Source organism: Dipodomys ordii, unplaced genomic scaffold (genome assembly GCF_000151885.1).
Source record: "Dipodomys ordii isolate 6190 unplaced genomic scaffold, Dord_2.0 Scaffold107, whole genome shotgun sequence".
In the NCBI taxonomy this organism is placed as follows: Eukaryota; Metazoa; Chordata; class Mammalia; order Rodentia; family Heteromyidae; genus Dipodomys; species Dipodomys ordii.
The window spans coordinates 2,311,645-2,331,352 of NW_012267323.1; the positions used below are offsets into that span (position 1 = coordinate 2,311,645).

Consider the following 19,708-nt stretch of genomic DNA (forward strand, 5'->3'; position numbering starts at 1 on the left):
GCACTGTAGCTCAAGTGGTAGAGTGCTCGCCTTGAGCTGAAGAGCTGAGGGACAGCGCCCAGGCCCAGAGTTCAAGCCCCATGACTGACAAAAAAAAAAAAAGTCTATAGTCTACATTAAGGGTCACAGAGTGGCCAACTTCTTATGAATTTCACACAAATGTTTCACTCTTCCATATAATATTTATTTATTTTCGAGATAAGGTCTCTGTCTCTATAACCTAGGTTAGCCTTCAACTCACAATCCTGACTCAGCCTTTGGAGGGCTGGGATCACAGGTGTATACCACTATGCTACAATCTTTTTTTGCATCAAAGTTCATATGCAACTGCTAAAGTTTCAGCGTGAACACAAAAATGTTAATTGGACAACCCAGTGTCTTTTTTTTTTTTTTTTTGCCAGTCCCAGGACTAGAACTCTGAGCCTGGGTTCTATCCCTGAGCTTTTGTGCTCAAGGTTAGTGCTCTACTAACAAGAGCCACAGCTCCATTTCTGGCTTTTGGATAATTAATTGGAGGCAAGAGTTTCTTGGACTTCTCTACCCAGGTTGGCTTCAAACTGTGATCCTCAGATCTCAGCCTCCAGAGAAGAGAGGATGACACAGGCAGGAGCCATAGTTGTCAGGCCCAGCGTCTCTTTTCCTCCTTTGTAGCCTCAGGGGTAGAGGGGTGTCTTCTGTAATCTTCAGCCTTAGGGTAGCCACACCTTCCACACTGAGATTGCCAATCATCTTTTTTATCTGTAATACCAAAGGTGTGTTTAGTCAGACTTTGCTCACTCTTGACCGGAATCCAGGACTGGATTTTAGCTCTTGACTTGGGAAGTACTGGCCTGTTGTAGCTAGGCCAGAGCTGTTCCACATACAGCAATCAGGAAGCAGAATGGAGCCGGAACCGGAAAGGCCAGGATGAGATACATTTCCCACAAACACATCCCCTCTCACCTTTACCAACCTGGTCCCATTTATCACCTCCCAAATATCCTAGTGACTCAGGAGGATGAGATTTGAGGTTCACTGTTCAAAGTCAGACGGAGCACGAAAGTCCCTGAGACTCATCGCCAATTAAGGACTCCCCCCCCCCAAAAAAAGCCAGAAGTGGAGCTGTAGGGCAAGTGGTAAAGTGCTGGGCTTAGAGCACAAAAGCTCACGGACAGTTTCCTAGGCCCTGAGTTCAAGCCCTAGGACAGGCACAAGAGAGAGGAGGGAGAGAGAGAGAGAGAGAGAGAGGAGAAAATGCTATAGATTTTTTTTTTTGGCCAGTTGTGAAGCTTGAACTCTGGGCCTGAGCTCTTCAGCTCAAGGCTAGCGCTCTACCACTTGAGCCACAGCGCCATTTCCCTTTTTCTAGTGGTTCAATGGCACCCGGCAATGATATTCTTTTAGAAAAATCTTCCTTGTTTAGCATCGATTGATAGGGAGTTTTATTTTGACACGTCCACATCTATGCATACAGTGTATCTTGGTCTCACTCACCCACCCCTCCGTCACTCTCGCTCAGTCAGTGCCCCCTTTCCCCAGGCAATCTCAACATTCACCTTCCTTCACCTTCCCCTTTTACTCTCCCTTCTCCTACTAGTACTCCATCTCCAAAATAAACTCCCTTTTCAAGTCCTGCCCAATATTAACTGGTTGTCCTGGTAGTTCTGGCCCTGTGGGGAGGCAGCCAGCTTTGTGACTTCACAAAAACCTATTTTATGACTAGTCTGGACCTGGTGGAGCAGGAGCTAGGTGCAGGAGGCTCCTCTCAGGAACATCATGTGACTTTCCGTAGAATTTCACTCCCAGCTCTGAGGGAATGCAGAATAGCTGCTCAACGGTAAGAGCCCAGGCTACCCTCTGTACCTAGAAATGCCTCTCCTTGATAGCTCTGGTTTCTAGGCCTATGTGAGTACTCCAGACACTATCTCAGAGGTCCAGGCCCATGGCAACCAGGCTTGTAGAGGGGCAGGAAGTGGTTACTGCAGGTGGGAGTGGTGCTGGATCACTGAATGGAGAGGGAGGGACTTTAACCCAGCCACTTCCTATTAGACAAACCTATTCTTCTCTGGGATCTTTCAAAGTGAAATAACTGATGAAATGAGAAATTTGATCTGACTGGCGTCTTCATTAAAATCTGCCCAGTAGTTCTCAGAGTACCTCCAAATGGGGTCAGGTCAGAGATCTCCAAATTCTGTAGAAATGTAACTGCAAATAGACAATGCCAAAACTCCAGAGGCTTTTGGGAGTCTGAAGGCAAGGCCAGTGAAGACATTATTCAATGCCAACTCCATTGTTGTGTCTTCCCAAAGCAATCTGAGGCAAAGTTCTGGGGGTCAGGGCTTGGCCATTCATCCTTTCTCTGCTTCTGGAAAGTCCTGAAAGTATGACACCTCACCTTTTCAAATGGGGGCAGTTTCTTTCTCAGGTTATACCACAAGAGAGGACAGAATAGAGTGCATATGGGTAGGATAGATTCCAGAGATACTCTATCATGAGGCCAAGAAATTTCTCTCTCTTTTTTGCTGGTCATGGGGCCTGAACTCTGGGCCTGGGCACTGTCCCTCAGCACTTCAGCCCAAGGCTAGCACTCTACCATTTGAGCCACAGCGCCACTTCCAGCTTTTTCTGCTTATGCGGTGCTAAGGAATCGAACCCAGGGCCTCATGCATGCAAGGCAAGCGCTCTACCACTGAGCCACCTTCCCAGCCCCCCCGTACCTATCTTTTACGCATGCTTAAAAGTGAGTGTTGGCTGTGAGGATTGATACCTAATGTACAGATGTGTGTGTCTCTGTATCTGGCATGTGCCTGTCTTGTGAAATGTGTTAATGAACTCACCTGGGATGTAGGGGCAACAGGGAAAGCTGAGTGTTGTCCCTTCCCCTTCCCTAGGTGTGTGTGGCTGTGTGGGGGATTTTGACAGGGCGAGAGGGCTACAGGAGTTATATGATGGAGATTCTTAAGGGAGTTGCTGTGGGAAGGCAGTGTGTCTCCTGCTTTGATTCCTGAGGCCTCCCTGGTGCCCCTACTCCTATCACCTACATGGGGGCCCTGCGTAGGCTTCCAAAGAGAAGCAGTGCCATCTGGTGACAGGCTGAGGCAGTGACTCCTGCTCTGATTTCCTTTAAGGGCACTTCAAAAGGCTTTAGGCAGTGGAGGACTTGGGAGTGACTTCTATTCTAGATGGCTAGACTCTAAACACAGAGAAGATACCTCAAGGCTTGAGCATTCTCTTCCTACTCATTTTGTTCCCAGCAGGAAAATTCCAATTTCTTTCTCTCTCTTTTTGAGACAAGGTCTCACTATTATAGACCAAGCTGGCCTAGAACCAGCAATCAATCCTTCTGTCTCAGCCTCCTAAGTGCCGGCATTATAGGCATGTACCACCACACCTGGCTTGGACTTCATTTTTTGGTCCAACTCTAAGGATTCATAACTCTCATGCCCATCCTGTGGGGGTGGTGGTGACAATGAACAAGAGGGGTTGTGACTAAAATACTTGGGTCAGAGCCAAATAAACTGTCAAGTCAAAGTAAACGGCAATAACTCATTATTGTTACAGGAAAGGACCAGACAAACAGAGGTTAAGTGTTTTGTGTCACAGGAGAAGGGATTGTGGAAAGTTGACACATTGATGAACTGCCATCACACATTCTAGAACTTGCGCCGTGCACAGCTACTTCTCTAAGTTTTACTTTAAGGAGGAAGATCTCTCAAGAAAGAGGACAATGAAAATCCATGGGGAATAGAATAAAGAGACTGAGCACTCAGGCTTCTTATGAAGTGAGTTGTAGAATCTGATCATGGTAACAGGCTTGAGTCTGGTCTTCTGCAAATAATGGTGATGAGCACCCCATAGAAATGAACAGAAACGTGCAGGCTTCAAGACAGATAAGAAGTTACATCAGGTGGTAAAGTGGAGGAACATCCTACTCACCTGCGGTGTTTTGTTTTTTGTTTTTGTTTTCAATCTTCAATGTCCCCACAAAGGATTCTTGGGTGAGTCAGTCTTCCGCTTTTTGCTCACTGGCTGGTGATATTCAGCACATCATTTACTATCTAAAAAAAAAAAAAGACGGAATTTAAAACCTCCTGAATTCATCTGGGAGTCTTGAACTTTTAATTCTCTGCCTTCACATAGAATACCTGCCAGTCTATAACAGATGACATCTTGAATGGAAAGACAAAGAAAAACAAAACGGTGAATTCTGTTTAATGAGTAATGTGGTTTCTGATATGCTTGTGGGAATACTTCCTCTGATCCAGGTGTATTCTAGGGAGGATGGGACAAATAGACCACCACAGAACGTCCTCTGGTTGACACACAGTCAGAATAAAGTACTGAGAAAGTATCAGTCGGCTTTGAGTCATGGAGTCCCTCACTTGTCGCTTCCGCCTTCCCAAGCAGCCAATGAACACACAGCAGTTCCCTGTTCCTAGAGGGGAAAACTACATATCCCAGGAGTCCACGCGCAGGGACGCGGAGAGCATAAGCCAATCAGCATACGGAACTTCACTTCCCAGGCATCCCCGGGGCCCTATTTATTTATTTATTATTTTTCTCCTCCCTCCCCTTCCCCTCCCCTCCCTTGGCCGCCATCCTTGCGCCAAGGCGGGCGCGCCCGCGCGCGCGCGCGCTCACGAAGGTACGTAGGCCCTGGCGAGTGACGCATAATATGTGGGCCGCTCTGGAGCCGTGGTCGCGCTGTGTGTGTGAGAGAGAGAGGGAGAGTGCGGGACCTGAAAGCGGGGTGTGTGTGAACTGTGGCCGCTGGCGGGGTCTGGGGGGGGGGGAAGCGGTGGAGCCGCTGGTGAAGGTGAGCGGGAAAAGGAGGGAGACGGCTCTGGCGGGGAGGGAGAGGAAGGAGCCGGCGAGGAGGCAGGACGCGGGGCTGGCCGGGCGGGAGAGTGGGCGCCGGGCTGGGGGAGGGGCGGCACCTGCTCGGGCCACCGGCGGGGACCCGGCCGGGGGGGGGGGGGGGGGGGTGGGGTGGGGAGGGAGAGGGTAGGGGCCTCCGGGGAGGCTGGGCCTGGACGGCCTGACAGGACTTCTCCTCCGGATACCTGGGCCCGGGGGGGGCGGGGCCTCCGTGTTTCTCCAGTTCCCACCCCCGTCCTCACCCCCCCTCCCCCCAGCCCAAAGAAGCTTACCGTGAGTAACTTCCGCCCGGAGTTGCGGGGAACCCCCCCCCCCACCGGCCCCTCCTTGGAGGAGAGGCGACTTTCATTTCTCTTGCTAACCCGCCTTTCCTCTCAGTTCTGTTCCGTACTTGTTGGGCGTCGCGGGTGGAGGGGGGGTGGGAGGCGGTGGGGGGTGGAGAGAGAGAGAGGGGGGGGCGGGGAGTCTCCATCTTCCCGCCGTGCACTGTGTGGACCCCTTTCCCGGTCCGGTGTCTCCGCCTCTAGCCTCAAGTCACCTGGGCGGGCTTTCCCCTCCCTCCCTCCCTCCCTCGCTCCCTTCCTCGCTCCCTCCCTCCCTCCCTCCCTCCGGGCCCGCCTCGTGTCACCACCTCCCTGCATTCGCCGGGCCCTGGGACTGGGCGACGGGGCGGAGCTTTCCGGGCACTCCGCCCTCCACTACGGCGGATTTGGGAATGGAGGAGGAGGAGGGGGTGTGTGTGTGTGCGTTGGTTAAAACAACCCGGAGTCAAAGCTTAGATTGCCCCGCCCAGCTTCCCCGGAGCCCTGGTTTGGGTCGGTGGGGGGGGGGGCGGGAGGAGGGAGAGCAGTATAGTTTCCAGTCGGGGTGTCAGCAGTATGAACTCCCGTCTTTTTTCCTGGACAGTCGGCTTCCTCTTTATTGCAGTGGTAGTGTTCTTCTGGTCATCTAGTTTATTGAGGAAGTAGTTTTGCAGTCACCCACCCACACACGCATGGCCAGACCCCGAAGCCTTTTAATCCGTCAGCATGATTGACTCCGTGTACATGTAGCAAGTGTCCTTCTGTTCCAGCGCTTTGCTAGTGCATCGAATGAGAGGTTTACTGATGAGTGTCATCTATAGCTTCCGTTTTCCAGTTTACTGGTTTGCTTCTAAGGTTTATCTAAGCGTGTGCGACTTTAATAGGAACTTAGTCTATTTTTTGCTTGATGTCAAGATTTGGGTTTTGCATGTAGTAATTCTTCATTACGCATTCTCGCGTGGTGGTATATTTTTGGATGTTGAGAATAGGGAAATCATTATGTACTCAACATTTCAGGGATAGTTTAATTAGCATAGTGTTTTTACTTTCTACTCTAATTGTTAAACTTAATACAGGAGGACTGTGGTAGAATGAATGAACCAACATGTAGTGATTGGAGTTGGTTTATATTACCAGGTGAGTTGATTTGGTGGAGAAGATAGTTGTGGAAAGTAATAAAGTTATACATGATGTCAGGTAATAAGTATGTTTACTTGAAGCTCTAAAATTGGAATTTTCATTTTTAGTCTTGTATGGAGATTGGCTTAGAGTCTATCATAGATTCTATCACTGATTCTACCATCTTTTCACATGCCCCACCCCCTTTAAAATAAGGAAATGGGGAATGTGGCTTAGTGATGGAGTGCTTGCCTAGCATACATGAAGCCCTGGGTTCCATTCCTCAGTAGCATATAAACAGAAAAAGCCAGAAGTGGTGCTGTGGCTCAAGTGGTAGAGCATTCACCTTGAGCTGAAAAGCTGAGGGACAGCACCCAGGCACAGAGTTCAAGCCCCATGACTCAGGGACGGTGCCCAGTTCCCTGAGTTCAAGTCCCACAACTGACCAAAAACAAAAAACAAAATCTAGGACAGAAACAAAAATTTATTAGGAAAGTTACAACCCTAGTAATGTGTAAGAATGTTTCCTTTTTTTTTTTTTTTTTGCCAGTCCTGGGGCTTGAACCCAGGGCCTCGACACTGTCCCTAAGCATCTTTTTGCTCCAGGTTTTCTGGTGGTTCATCACTAGAACTGGGCTGGCTTCCAACATTGTTCCTCAGATGCCAGCCTCCTGAGTAGCTAGGAGCCAGCTTTTTTTTTTTTTAAACAAAACAAAAGAAAACATTAACACCCACTCCAGGGTGTTAACATTACCCAGGCTACTGAGTGCTGGTATTACAGGAGTGTGTGAACAAACTCAATAACTTTTTTTTTTTTCCTGTCAGTTGTGGGGCTTGAACTCTGGGTCTGGGCACTGTCCCTCAGCTCTTCAGCTCAAGGTGAGCACTCTATCATTTGACCCACAGCGCCACTTCTGGTTTTCTGGTGGTTTATTGGAGATAGAATGTCATGGACTTTCTTGCTGGGGCTGCCTTTGAGCCGTGATCCTCAGAACTCAGCCTCCTGAGTAACTCAGCTAGGATTATAGGCATGAGCCATCAGTGCCCAGCTCTGCTCCTTTTCTTTCCTTTCCTTTCCTTTCCCTTCCTTTTCCCTCCCTCCCTACTTCCTTCCCTCCCTCCTTCCCCCTCTTTCTTTCTTTCTTTCTGCAATCATTATGTACTAACCTTACCACTTGAGCTACAGTGTCACTTCTGTCCTCATCTGTGTATGTGGTACTGAGGAACCAAACCCAGGGCTTCATTCATGCTAGGCAAGCAATCTACCACTAAGCCACATTCCCAGCCCCTGTATCAGTAACTTTTAAAACTCATAATAGGTAGCATGTTATGCACAAAGTTTTGCACTTTGTTTTTCTTACTAGATAATATATTTTTGAGAGTTGGTGCAATAAAAAAAAAAACCTCAACTTTTTCCAGTTTTGTTTTTTGGTGTTGGTAGAACCTGGACCTGTGCTGTATCATTCCTCCATGATAAGAAGGCTGAGGGGCTGGGAAGGTGACTCAGTGGTAGAGTGCTTGCCTTGCATGCATAAGGCCCTGGGTTTGAGTCCTCAGCACCACATAAGCAGGAAAAGCCCAAAGTGGCACTGTGGCTTAAGTAGTAGAGTGCTAGCCTTGAGCTAAAGAACTGAGGGACAGCGCCCAGGCCCAGAGTTCAGGCCCCACACCGACCAAAAAAAAAAAAGGCTGAAAGTTTTCCCCCTAAAATCAGAATCCCCTTCCCTCTTTCCCTCTTTCCCCCTTCCTTCCTTCCTTCCTTCCTTCCTTCCTTCCTTCCTTCCTTCCTTCCTTCCTTCCTTCTTTCTCTGTGTCTGTCTGTCTCTCTCTTTGTCTCTGTCTGTCTATCTCTCTCTCCTTGTGCTGGGGCTTGTACTCCAGGACTCACGCTCTTGGCTTAGCTTTTTTGCTTATAGCTAGTGCTATCTATGGATCTTCCAACGATCTTTTCCCCAGAAATGGAAACTAGGGCTGGGTATGTACCTCAGTGGTAGAGCACTTGCCTAATATAGTCAAGGTCTTGGGTTCAGTCCTTAGCACTGAGAAAGATAAAATTAGTATATAATTACAAGGAGCTGTAAATAGCTACACTAGTCTTGAGAAAATAGGCACAGTTGGATAAAGCACAGTTCTGATTTCAAAACCTGCCACAAAACTAATCAAAACAATGTGTTATTGGTATAAGGATCAATATATACAGAAAAATACAGTAAAACTGAAAGTCCAGGAATAAGCTCTCACACTTACGGCTAATCAGTATACACTGTTGGTGGTAGGACCCAATAGTGAAAATAAAGGGTTTCTAACAAGTGCTGCTGAAATGTTTGGATAACCTCAATCAAAAGAATGAAGTAGATCAGTATCACATACTATATGTAAAGATGAACTCAGAATGGATTAAAGATCTAAGTGTAAGAGCTTAAACTATAAAACTTTTACACATTCTTAGACATCAAAACCCAAAAGTTATTTTCTTAATACTAAATCTTCTACTTTGTGAACACAAATTGTCTTTTCATTTATTTAGGTTTTTTTTATTTAGGTTTCAGAAATGTTTTGTAGTTGTCAGTGGGTAAGTCTTGTACCTTTTTGGTTCATTTATTTCTAAGTATTGTTTTTGGTGAATGAAATTGAAGCTTGGTTTATGGTAAATGCCGGTGACTCCAGCTTTTGGGAGGCTCAGAAGGATCATGAATTCAAGTTCAGTTTGGACTATATAACCAGATCTTGTCACAAAAATACAATTCTGATTGTTGATTGATAGCATTAAACAAGTAATTACCCTGTAACTTTGTTGAATTTGCTTATTAGCTTTAAAAATGTGTGTGCTGGTACTGAGACTTGATATCAGAGCCTTAGCATTTTCACTCAAGGCTGGTGTTCTAATACTTTAGCCACACCTCCACTTTCTTGTTGTTGGATGTTTCTTTTTTTTTCTCCTGGTTGGTTGGAGATAAGAGTCCTATGAACTTTCTTTCTCTGCCTGGCTGTGAACTGTTGATTTTCAGATTGCTGTCTCCGGATTACAGGATTACAGGTGTGAGGCATTGGTGCCTGGCCAGTTCTAGGTTCTTATCCTTTACCTTTTTGTGGACATTCTTTTCTCATTTTTGTTTATTATTTTTGCCAATCCTGGGGCTTGAACTCAGGGCCTGGGCACTGCCCCTGAGCTTCTTTTGCTCAAGACTAGCACTCTACCATTTGAGGCACTTCCAGCTTTTTCTGTTTCTGTGGTACTAAGGAGTCAAACCCAGTGCTTCATGCATGCTAGGCAAGCACTCTACCACTAAGCCACATTCCCAGCCCTGAGCTTAGTTTATTGAGTGTCAAATTTGTGTTGTTCTTGCTGGTTATGGGGCTTGAACTCAGGGCCTGGGCGCTGTCTGAGAGCTTCTTTGTGCTCAAGGATAACACTCTACCACTTGAGCCACAGCACCACTCCTGACTTTTGAGTGGTTAATTGGAAATAAGAATCTCAGGGAATTTTCTTCCCATTCTGGCTTCAAACCACAATCCTTAGATCTCAGCCTCCTGAGTAGCTAGGATTACAGGTGTGAGTCACTGATGCCCAGATAAAAATTAATGTTTACATATTTGTTACTATAGATATGTTATTTTAAGTTTTCAGAAGACTATGCATAGTCTTTCTTTTTTGTGCCAGTCCTGAGACTTGAACTCAGCACCTATCCTCGACCTTCTTTTTGCACAAGGTTAGCTAGCACTCTTCCACTTGAGCCACAGTGCAACTTGTGGCTTTTTCTGTATAATTTGTTGGAGAGAGTCTCACGGACTTTCCTGCCTGGGCTGGCTTTGAACCACAGTCCTCAGATGTCAGCATCCTGAGTAGCCAGGATTACAGGAGTGAGCCACTGGCACCCGGCTGATTGTTTTCTTACAGTGAACTCTTGCAATCCGTTTTGTGTGGGTGTGCGTGGGTGTGTGCATGTGTGTGTGCGCTAGGACTGAGGTTTGAATTTAGGGCTACGTTTTCAGACCAATCTGCTTTTTCCATTCCCCTCCCCTCCCACAAAAATCTATTTTACATCAGCTAGTAATCCCTTCTGATATGCAAGTTTTTATAGAATGGTTGCTATTTCTATGAAAATACACACTTTGAGTGACAGGATCTGACTTTTGATCCTAATGACTACCTGGCAGAAAAGACTATGCTAAATATTTGTGTCACATTCACAGCACTCCTCTTGGGATGCCTCATAAAATTCTCCCATGTGGTCATTCTATTTGGTTTCTCCAAAGGCCATCGCAGCTTCTGTATTTCTAGGTTTCCTAGTTAACCCGACAACCTTTATACCTGTTTTCCAGCCTTATTCCTTTTAAGAACTCCACCTGTGTTTGAGGTTGGCAGCCCTGAAGGACTGTTGTTTGCATCTTTCCTGCTGGAAACAATATCCACTTTACTCCTTGAACAGGAACGTATCTATCTTTTGTAGAGTAGTGCCTGTTACATGTAGTATTAAAAGAAAATAACTTCAATTTTGGACTTCAGAGGTCTAGACTTGAGAAGTTTTTGTGGGTGTTATATGACTGGATAAAAGAAAGGGACCATGGGTCTTGTCTGATTTTCAGTGGGGTTCTTAGAAAGGCCTAAAGGGGGAAAAAAAGGGTTAAGAAACATTTGATGGATAGCATAATACATATCTGTAATCCCAGTACTTGGAAGGCTGAGGTAGGATTGTGAGTTTGAGGCCAGCCTGGACTACATGTGGAGAGTTTGAGGCTATCTTAAGTTACATAGAACAGACACACCTCACACTCACACACTTTGTTGGATCCAGTCCCCTGTCTCATTTGCCAAAAATTGAGGAAACTGGCTGAGAAAAGTCAGAAGACTTAAACATGATAGTTAACACAGAGTTTCCCCTACTGTACCACAAATAAAACTATCTGAAGGGCTAAAGGATTAAATTTCCCTTGGTTTTAAAATTATTTCTCTTGGTTGCCCATTCTCTAACTCCTCCTCACTTTTCCTTTTGTTGGAAGTATACCAGGTTTATTTGTCTGTGTCATTTATTGTTGTTTTGGCTTCCTTAGGCCAAGCCATGAGTACAGTAGCAGTACATGTGGACTCCAAAGCTGAGCTCACTACCTTGTTGGAACAATGGGAAAAAGAACATGGCAGTGGGCAAGACATGGTACCTATCCTTACCAGGTATGAATAATTAAGGTAGCTTTTCATATACAATTTGATATACTAGTCTTTTTCTAGATGCATTAAAAAAAAAGCTTTTTTTTTTTTTTTAATGGGCATGGGGGCTGAACTCTGGACCTGGGTGCTGTCCCTCAGCTCTTCAGCTCAAGGCTAGCACCCTACCACTTGAGCCACAGCGCCACTTCTGGCTTTTTTCTGTGTATGTGGCACTGAAGAACTGAACCCTCATGCATGCAAGGCAAGCACTCTACCACTGAGCCAACTTCCTAGCCCTACATTTTTAATGTATTGAAGAGGAAGCCCCAAATCCCCTTTCTTCAATCAAATTATTTATTTATTTATTTACTTTTTTGGTCAGTCGTGGGGCTTGAACTCTGGGCCTGGCACAGTCCCTGAGCTCTACCACTTGAGCCACAGTACCACTTCCAGTTTTCTGGTGGTTAATTGGAGATAAAAGTCTCATGGGCTTTCTTGCCCTGGCTGGCTTTGAACTGTGATTCTTAGGTTTCAGCCTCCTGATTAGCTAGAGTTACAAGTGTGAGCTACTGGTGCCCGACTAATTTATTTATTTTATTTATTTCTTTGTTTATTTGTCCTGGGGCCTGAACTCTGGGACTGGGCTCTGTCCCTGAGCTCTTCAGCTCAAGGCTAGCACTCTATCACTTGAACCACAATACCACTTCTGGCTTTTTCTACTTAGTGGTGCTGAGGAATCGAACCCAGGGCCTCTGCATGCAAGGCAAGCACTCTACCACTGAGCCACCTTCCCAGCTCAACATTATTTATTTTTAGAAATGGTTTTATTGTTATTAAGGTGTTGTACAGAGGTGCTGCCATTTCATAAGCCAGCTAATGAGTATATGTCATTCCTTCCTTCTCCCTCTGATTTTTTTAGGGTAGAGATCTTATGGCATAATCACTTTTTTTGTTGTTGTTGTTGGTTGTGGGGCTTGAACTCTGGGCCTGGGCACTCAGCTCTTCAGCTCAAGGCAAGTGCTCTACCACTTGAGCTACAATGCCACTTCCCATTTTCTAGTGGTTTATAGGAGATAAGAGTCTCTCAGGGACATTTTTGCCCAGGCTGGCTTTGAACCGTGATCCTTGGATCTCAGCCTCCTGAGTAGCTAGGATGACAGGCATGAGCCACTGGTGCCCTGTCATAATCACTTTAAGAAGGTTGCAGTAGGGATTGGGAAGGGGGCTCAGTGGTAGAGTGCTTGCCTTGCATGCATGAGGCCCTGGGTTCCATTCCTCAGCACCACATTAGCAGGAAAAGCCGGAAATGGCACTGTGGCTCAATTGGTAGAGCACTAGCCTTGAGCTGAAGAGCTGAGGGACAGTGCCCAGGCCCAGAGAGTTCAGGCTCCCCCCCCCAAAAAAAAAATAAAGGTTGCACTATTATTATTTTTTGGCAAGTACTAGGGTTTGAACTCAAGCACAATTAGATAGGTGGTCTACTGTTGAGCCACGCCTTCAGCCCCCAATTATATTTAAATAGCAAAAATGGATATGGAGGAAATTATAGGAACTTTTTTTTTAACCTTTACTGAATTCTGAATCAAAGTTTTTCTTCTGCTTTTTTCTTCTAATTTCCAGCCCTATGTTCTCAGTTTTTGTAGGTTCGTCTCTGTTTTATTTTTCTTCCCTTTTTTTTTTTTTTGTCGGTCATGGGGCTTGAACTCTAGGCCTGGGGGCTGTCCCTCAGCTCTTCAGCTCAAGGCGAGCGCTCTACCACTTGAGCCACAGCGCCACTTCCGGTTTTCTGGTGGTTTATTGGAAATAGGAGTCTCACGGTCTCTCCTGCCCGGGCTGGCTTTGAACTGCAATCCTCAGATCTCAGCCTCCTGAGTAGCTAGGATTACAGGCATGAGCCACCAGCGCCCGTCTTGGCTCATAATTCTTAAATGAAGTTAACATGTAAAGTCCTTAACGAGAGCCTGATAAATTTTAGGTATTATTTTTAGCAGCTATATTTACGCTTAAGCTCTGTGTGTGTGTGTGTGTGTGTGCGTGCGTGTGTGTGCGTGTGTGTGCGTGCGTGCGTGCGTGCTCGCGTGCATGTGCATGCATGCTGTTTCTGGGGCTTGAACTCAGGGTCTTGCACTTTCACTATGCTTATACTGGTGCTGTACCACTTGAGACACATCCCCCAGTTTGGCTTTTTTTTTTGCCAGTTCTTGGGCTTTGAACAGTGATCCTCAGATCTCAGCCTCCTGAGTAGCTAGGATTATAGGCATGAGCCACCGGCGCCCGGCTCATAATTCTTAAATGAAGTTAACATGTAAAGTCCTTAACGAGAGCCTGATAAATTTTAACTGTCCCTGAGCTTCTTTTGCTCAAGGCTAGCATTCTACCACTTGAACCACAGCACCATTTCCATTTTTTTCTGTTGGTGTGGTACTAAGGAGGTACTAAGGAATTCAACCCAGGGCTTCATGCATGCTAGTAAGCACTCTACTACTGAGCTACATTCCCAGCCCTAGTTTGGCAATTGGAGATAAGATTTTGGCATTTTTTAAACCTACAGGAGAAATTATACATATCATTTTTACTAAGGAAGATCATAATTATAATTAAATGTTTAATGAACACTTGTCAAGGTCTGTAGCTGACAACTTCTTTCATGTCTTGTAACAAAATGATGAGAATGATTGTAATCCGAGCATTTGGGAGGCTGCATCTGGAGAATAGAGGGTTCTGGGCCAGCCTGGGCTATGTATTGATACTCTCTCAAAAAAACCCACAACGAAACAATCAAAAAGCAAGCCCAGAGCCGGGCGCTGGTGGCTCACGCCTGTAATCCTAGCTACTCAGGAGGCTGAGATCTGAGAATCGCGGTTCAAAGCCAGCCCGGGCAGGAAAGACCGTGAGACTCCTATCTCCAATAAACCACCAGAAAACCGGAAGTGGCGCTGTAGCTCAAGTGGTAGAACGCTTGCCTTGAGCTGAAGAGCTGAGGGACAGCGCCCAGGCCCAGAGTTCAAGCCCCATGACCGACAAAAAAAAAAAAACAAGCCCACCCATCAAAGCTCAATAAAAACAAAGCCAAAACAACAACCCACCAAATCTGAAAAAGAAAGTAACGAGGCTAGTACTTTATTTAGGATTTTTTTTACATTTCTTTAGTTTGACTAGGTTGAATTTCAGACAATAATAGGGGAACTTCAACACAGACTGCTTATACAAGGTAATAGAGTGTGTCGTGCATATGGCATATATTAATCACCTGTCTTCCACACTTGCTTCCTCCTTTCTCCTCCTCCCTTCTGGCCCCCTGTGCTTTCTAGCTGGTGAATGCCTATGTGATGACAAGCCGAGAGCCCCCTTTAAACACTGCAGCTTGCAGGCTGCTGCTGGACATCATGCCAGGCCTGGAAACTGCTGTTGTTTTTCAGGAAAAGGTACTTAGTGAAAACAAAAGTGATAATTGTGTCTCTTAACTGAATGGTAATCTGTTAGATTTTCTTTGTTGTTAAAGTAATTGTATATATTTTTCTTCTTCAAACATGCAGTAGACAATTTAAAAAGTAGCTGTGGGGATAAATACCTGCTTACATGAGTGCACTGGTATGTTGAAAAATCTTAACATTATGTTTTTATTATTTTTAAATGAATGATTATATATGATTAGATTCTGGGCCTGGGTGCTATCCCTGAGCTCCTTTTTTGCTCAAGGGTAGTAGTACTCTATCACTTGGGCCACAGGGCCATTCCTGGCGTTTTGGGTGAGTAATTGGAGATAAGGGTCTCATGGACTTTCCTGCCCGTGGCTTCGAACCATGATCATCAGATCTCAGCCTCCCAAGTAACTAGAACTACAGGTCTGAGCCACTATTGCCTTGCACATTTTTAATTCTTTTGTTGTTGTTTTTGTCCATTGTGGGGCTTGAAATCAGGGCCTAGGTGCTGCCCCTGAGTCTCGGTTTTCAAGGCTAGTGTTCTACCATTTGAGCCACAGCGCCACTTCCCACTTTTTGAGTGGTTAATTGGAGATAAGAGTCTCACGGGCACTTTCCTGCCTTGCCTGGCTTTGAACCACCATAATCCTTAGCTTCCTACTACTCAGCCTCCTGAGTAGCTAGGATTACCAGCCAGTGGCTCCTAGCTTACATTTTAAATTCTTATAATAAACATAAGATACTTACTTTTGTTATGAACAAGGCAGAAATCTTGGCTTACATTTTTAGTCATGAAAGTGGATACTTCTAAACTGTACTGTTTCTTTTACTACAGGAAGGAATTGTTGAGAATCTTTTCAAATGGGCCCGAGAGGCTGATCAACCATTGAGGACATATTCTACTGGGTTGTTAGGAGGTGCTATGGAAAATCAAGACATTGCTGCTAACTACAGGGATGAAAATTCCCAGCTGGTAAGGACCATCTGAGAATGAATTATTACATACAAAGGAATGCACTTATAGGTTGTTAATTACTGTCTGAATGTAGGTAGATAGATTTTATTTATTACCTTGTGCTTGAGTAGAGGTATATTATCAACATTTCAACCTCACTGAGTACGTTAAGAGTTTTGAGTTTTCTTTCTTTTTTTTTTTGTCGGTCCTGGGGCTTGAACTCTAGGCCTAGGCCTGGGCGCTGTCCCTCAGCTCTTCTGCTCAAGGCAAGCGCTCTACCTACCGCTTGAGGCACAGTGCTACTTGTGGTTTTCTAGTGGTTTATTGCATGAATATCTAGTTCTTTTAAAGCAGAAATGAGAATTCTTTCATAAGCTGAGCATGGTGACACATAGCTCTAATCCACTTAGCAGGAGGAGACAGGAGGATTAAGAGTTCAAAGCCAATGCTGGATGCCGATGGCTTCTGCCTGTAATCCTAGCTACTAAGGAGGCTGAGATTCTAGGATCTAGGTTCAAAGCCAGCCAGGGCAGGAAAGTCCGAACCACCAGAAAACTGGAAGTAGTGTTGTGGCTCTAGTGGTAGAGCACTGGTGTTGAGCTGAAGAGCTGAGGGACAGTGCCCAGACCCAGAGTTCAAACCCCACGACTGACCAAAAAAAAAAAAAAAAGGAGTTCAAAGCCAGTCTGGACTACATGGGGCAACTCTTGTCTCAAAAACCCCAAGCCAAGAGCAAAATACATTAATAAGAATCATGTAAGATGCAGAAGAGATCAAGAGATCTATTTCTTTTACTGACCTATTTGTTGATAGGTGGCTATAGTGCTTCGAAGACTGAGGGAGCTCCAGCTCCAAGAAGTGGCTCTGAGGCAGGAAAACAAGCGTCCTAGCCCACGGAAGCTCTTCTCTGAACCCCTTTTGCCTCTGGATGAGGAAGCTGTGGATATGGACTATGGTGATATGGCAGTGGATGTGGTGGATGGAGAGCATGAGGAAGCTTCTGGAGACATGGAGATCTCCTTTCACCTTGACTCAAGCCACAAGACGAGCAGTAGAGTGAACTCAGCAACCAAACCCGAGGAAGGAGCATTGAAGAAAAATAAGTCGGCAAAACAGGGTGACAGAGAGAGCTTTAGGAAAGCCAAACAGAAGTTGGGTTTCTCGTCTTCTGAACCAGACCGTGTGTTTGTTGAGCTGTCTAATAGCAGCTGGTCAGAAATGTCCCCCTGGGTGATTGGCACCAATTATACCCTTTACCCTATGACTCCTGCTATTGAGCAGCGGCTCATCCTCCAATATTTGACCCCTCTAGGAGAGTATCAGGAGGTAAGTTTACTGGGAAGTGCACTGTTCAGCTTTTGGGAGTGTTTATTTCTGAGGTATTTTATGGTTGCACTCATACACTGATATGTTCTTTACTCTAGAAAAAATCTTCATTCCAAACTGGTAAGGACTTATATAGGTCATTTGGTAAAGTCTGTTTGAATGAAGTATATTCATATGTTTACAGTTTATGGGGGCAAGGTGCCTAGTTTTGATCTCTTCATGGAATGTAATGGGAAATGTGTGAAAAACAAAACCAAATCTAAGACTTATTTTGGTCTTCATTTCAGCTACTTCCCATATTTATGCAACTTGGATCACGAGAGTTGATGATGTTTTATATTGATCTGAAACAGACTAATGATGTCCTGCTTACATTTGAGGCACTCAAGGTAATGTTCTTATAAAATTACAGTATTGAGTATTGTATTAATAGGTGTTTTGTATTTGTGAGGTTCAATATGGTGATTACAATGGACCAGCCACACTGGTGTCTGTGGGTATGCGTGCGTGTTTGTGTGTATAAAATGTGAACTAATAGCTATACTTTGAGTAGTGGAGAATTGGATTGCCTATGCAGGTCTGAAGGTTTTGCTTTCAGATACACTATCATTTGGAATAGGATTCAGTGGAAGACAAGAGTTGGGACATTTGCTGTATCTGAAGGTTTTTGTGTGGGAAATGATATTGTGTGTCAACATTCAGTTGTTTATATGCCAAGTCTTATAGGGATCAAAGAAAACAATATGCCAGTTGTGGCAAAGGGATGAATTACCATGATAGATAGGAGTGACATTATGAGAAAACCACTCCTGTCAGAAGTGTTAGTGTCTTGAGGTCAAAATTGAATGGAAGCATGGTAGAAGCTTGTGTAATGAATAGGATGAAGAGGGGAGGGGTTTAGATGATTAATAAAGATCAGCTAGGTGTTGAGAGAACTACTAGAGAATATGTGCATGTTGTTTTTGCTATTAACCTTGGCAAGATATAAAATCATGTAATTACAAATTGGTGTTGGCTAGTCTTGTTACTGAAAACAGGAGGGGGAGCTCTAGCTCTTCTGAGGTCGTAACCATGTTGGCCTGGGTTTAGAGTCATAAAGCAGCCCCAGAGAGCTGGGCACCGGTGGCTCCCACCTGTAATCCTAACTACTCAGAAGGTTGAGATCTGAGGATCATGATTCGAAGCTAGTCTGGGCAGGAAAGTCCAAGAGACTCCCATCTCCAGTTGACTACCAGAAAGCCAGAAAAGGTGCTGTGGCTCAGAAGTGGTAGTGCACTAACCTTGAGTGAAAGAGCTCAGGGACAGGACTCAGGCCCTGAGTTCAAGTCCCATGACGTAAATAGATAGATAGATAGATAGATAGATAGATAGATAGATAGATAGATGCAGGCGGTTAAGTCCACCCAGAGAGACTAGTGGCAGTTGAATAGGAAATTAACAAAACTTTTTTTTTTTTTGGGTCCGGTCGTGGGGCCTGAACTCTGGACCTGGGCACTGTCCTCAGCTCTTCAGCTCAAGGCTAGCGCTCTACCACTTGAGCCATAGCACCACTTCTGGCTTTTTTTCTTTTTGCTTATGTGGTGCTGAGGAATCGAACCCAGGCCCTCAGGCATGCAAGGCAAGAGCTCTACCACTGAGCCACCTTCCCAGCCCAAATTAACAAAACTTATAAGACAAAATTACCAGTTTTGATGCTTTGTTCAAGATTCTTAGGTGAGGAGATATGAAGGGTCATCTTAAAAGAGGCTGATTTTTAAATTGGGTGCTAATTTTCATGCCTGTAATCCTAGCTACTCAGCAGCCTGAGACCTTGAGGACAGAGGTCAGAAGCCAAGCAGAAAAAGTTCCTGAGACTCCCTCTCCAGTTAACCTGCAAAAATGGCTCAAGAGGTAGAATGTCAGCCATGAGCAAGAGAATAATGTGAGGAAGAGCAGGAGGTCCTGGGTTTAAAGGACTAGCGAAAAGCAGAATTTCAGATTTAATTAATTGAAGTTGGAATGTAGTTGGAACATGAAAATAAATAAATTGGGAAGTTAAGCAAAAGTCTGTTTCAGAAAGCAATATACTAATAAGGTGATAAGTGTTTATAAGATATTTATATAAGATTTTGTTGTTGTTGTTTTTTGGTTGTTGGGCTTGAATTCAGGGCCTAGGCGCTGTCCTTGAGCCTCTTTGTGCTCAAGACTAGTGCTTTACCACTTAAGCCATGGCGCCATTTCTAGTTTTTGAGTGGTTAATTAGCGATAAGAGTCTCATGGGGACTTTTCTGCCTGGGCTGACTTCAAATTGTAATCCTCAGATCTCAGCATCCTGAGTAGCTAGGATTACAGATGTGAGTCACTGGTGCTTGGCTATAGAAGTATTTATTTATTTATTTATTTTTTGGGGTCCGGTCGTGGGGCCTGAACTCTGGGCCTGGGCGCTGTCCCTCAGCTCTTCAGCTCAAGGCTAGCGCTCTACCCCTTGAGCCACAGCACCACTTCCGGCTTTTTTTTTCTTTTTGCTTATGTGGTGCTGAGGAATTGAACCCAGGGCCTCATGCATGCAAGGCAAGTGCTCTACCACTGAGCCACCTTCCCA

General features: G+C 45.2%; 1 protein-coding gene and 1 long non-coding RNA gene across 2 annotated transcripts in view; one reads left to right on the forward strand and one right to left on the reverse strand.

The window, feature by feature from the left end:
* Window positions 1–579: 579 nt before the first annotated feature.
* Window positions 580–4,505, reverse strand: LOC105994582. Its single transcript, XR_001175513.1, has 3 exons — window positions 4,125–4,505; window positions 3,916–4,037; window positions 580–738 (listed from the first exon to the last, which is right to left on the reverse strand). It is a non-coding gene; the product is annotated as an uncharacterized LOC105994582 (long non-coding RNA).
* A 148-nt stretch (window positions 4,506–4,653) lies between these two features.
* The window catches only part of Vprbp (Vpr (HIV-1) binding protein), a 65,395-nt gene continuing 50,340 nt past the window's right edge, over window positions 4,654–19,708 (forward strand). The window contains exons 1-7 of the mRNA XM_013028050.1: window positions 4,654–4,729; window positions 11,331–11,448; window positions 13,045–13,063; window positions 14,736–14,849; window positions 15,682–15,819; window positions 16,615–17,127; window positions 17,415–17,516. Of these exons, the coding sequence (XP_012883504.1) occupies window positions 11,339–11,448; window positions 13,045–13,063; window positions 14,736–14,849; window positions 15,682–15,819; window positions 16,615–17,127; window positions 17,415–17,516 (996 nt within the window). The 5' untranslated portion in view covers window positions 4,654–4,729; window positions 11,331–11,338. The remainder of the gene's footprint in view (window positions 4,730–11,330; window positions 11,449–13,044; window positions 13,064–14,735; window positions 14,850–15,681; window positions 15,820–16,614; window positions 17,128–17,414; window positions 17,517–19,708) is intronic.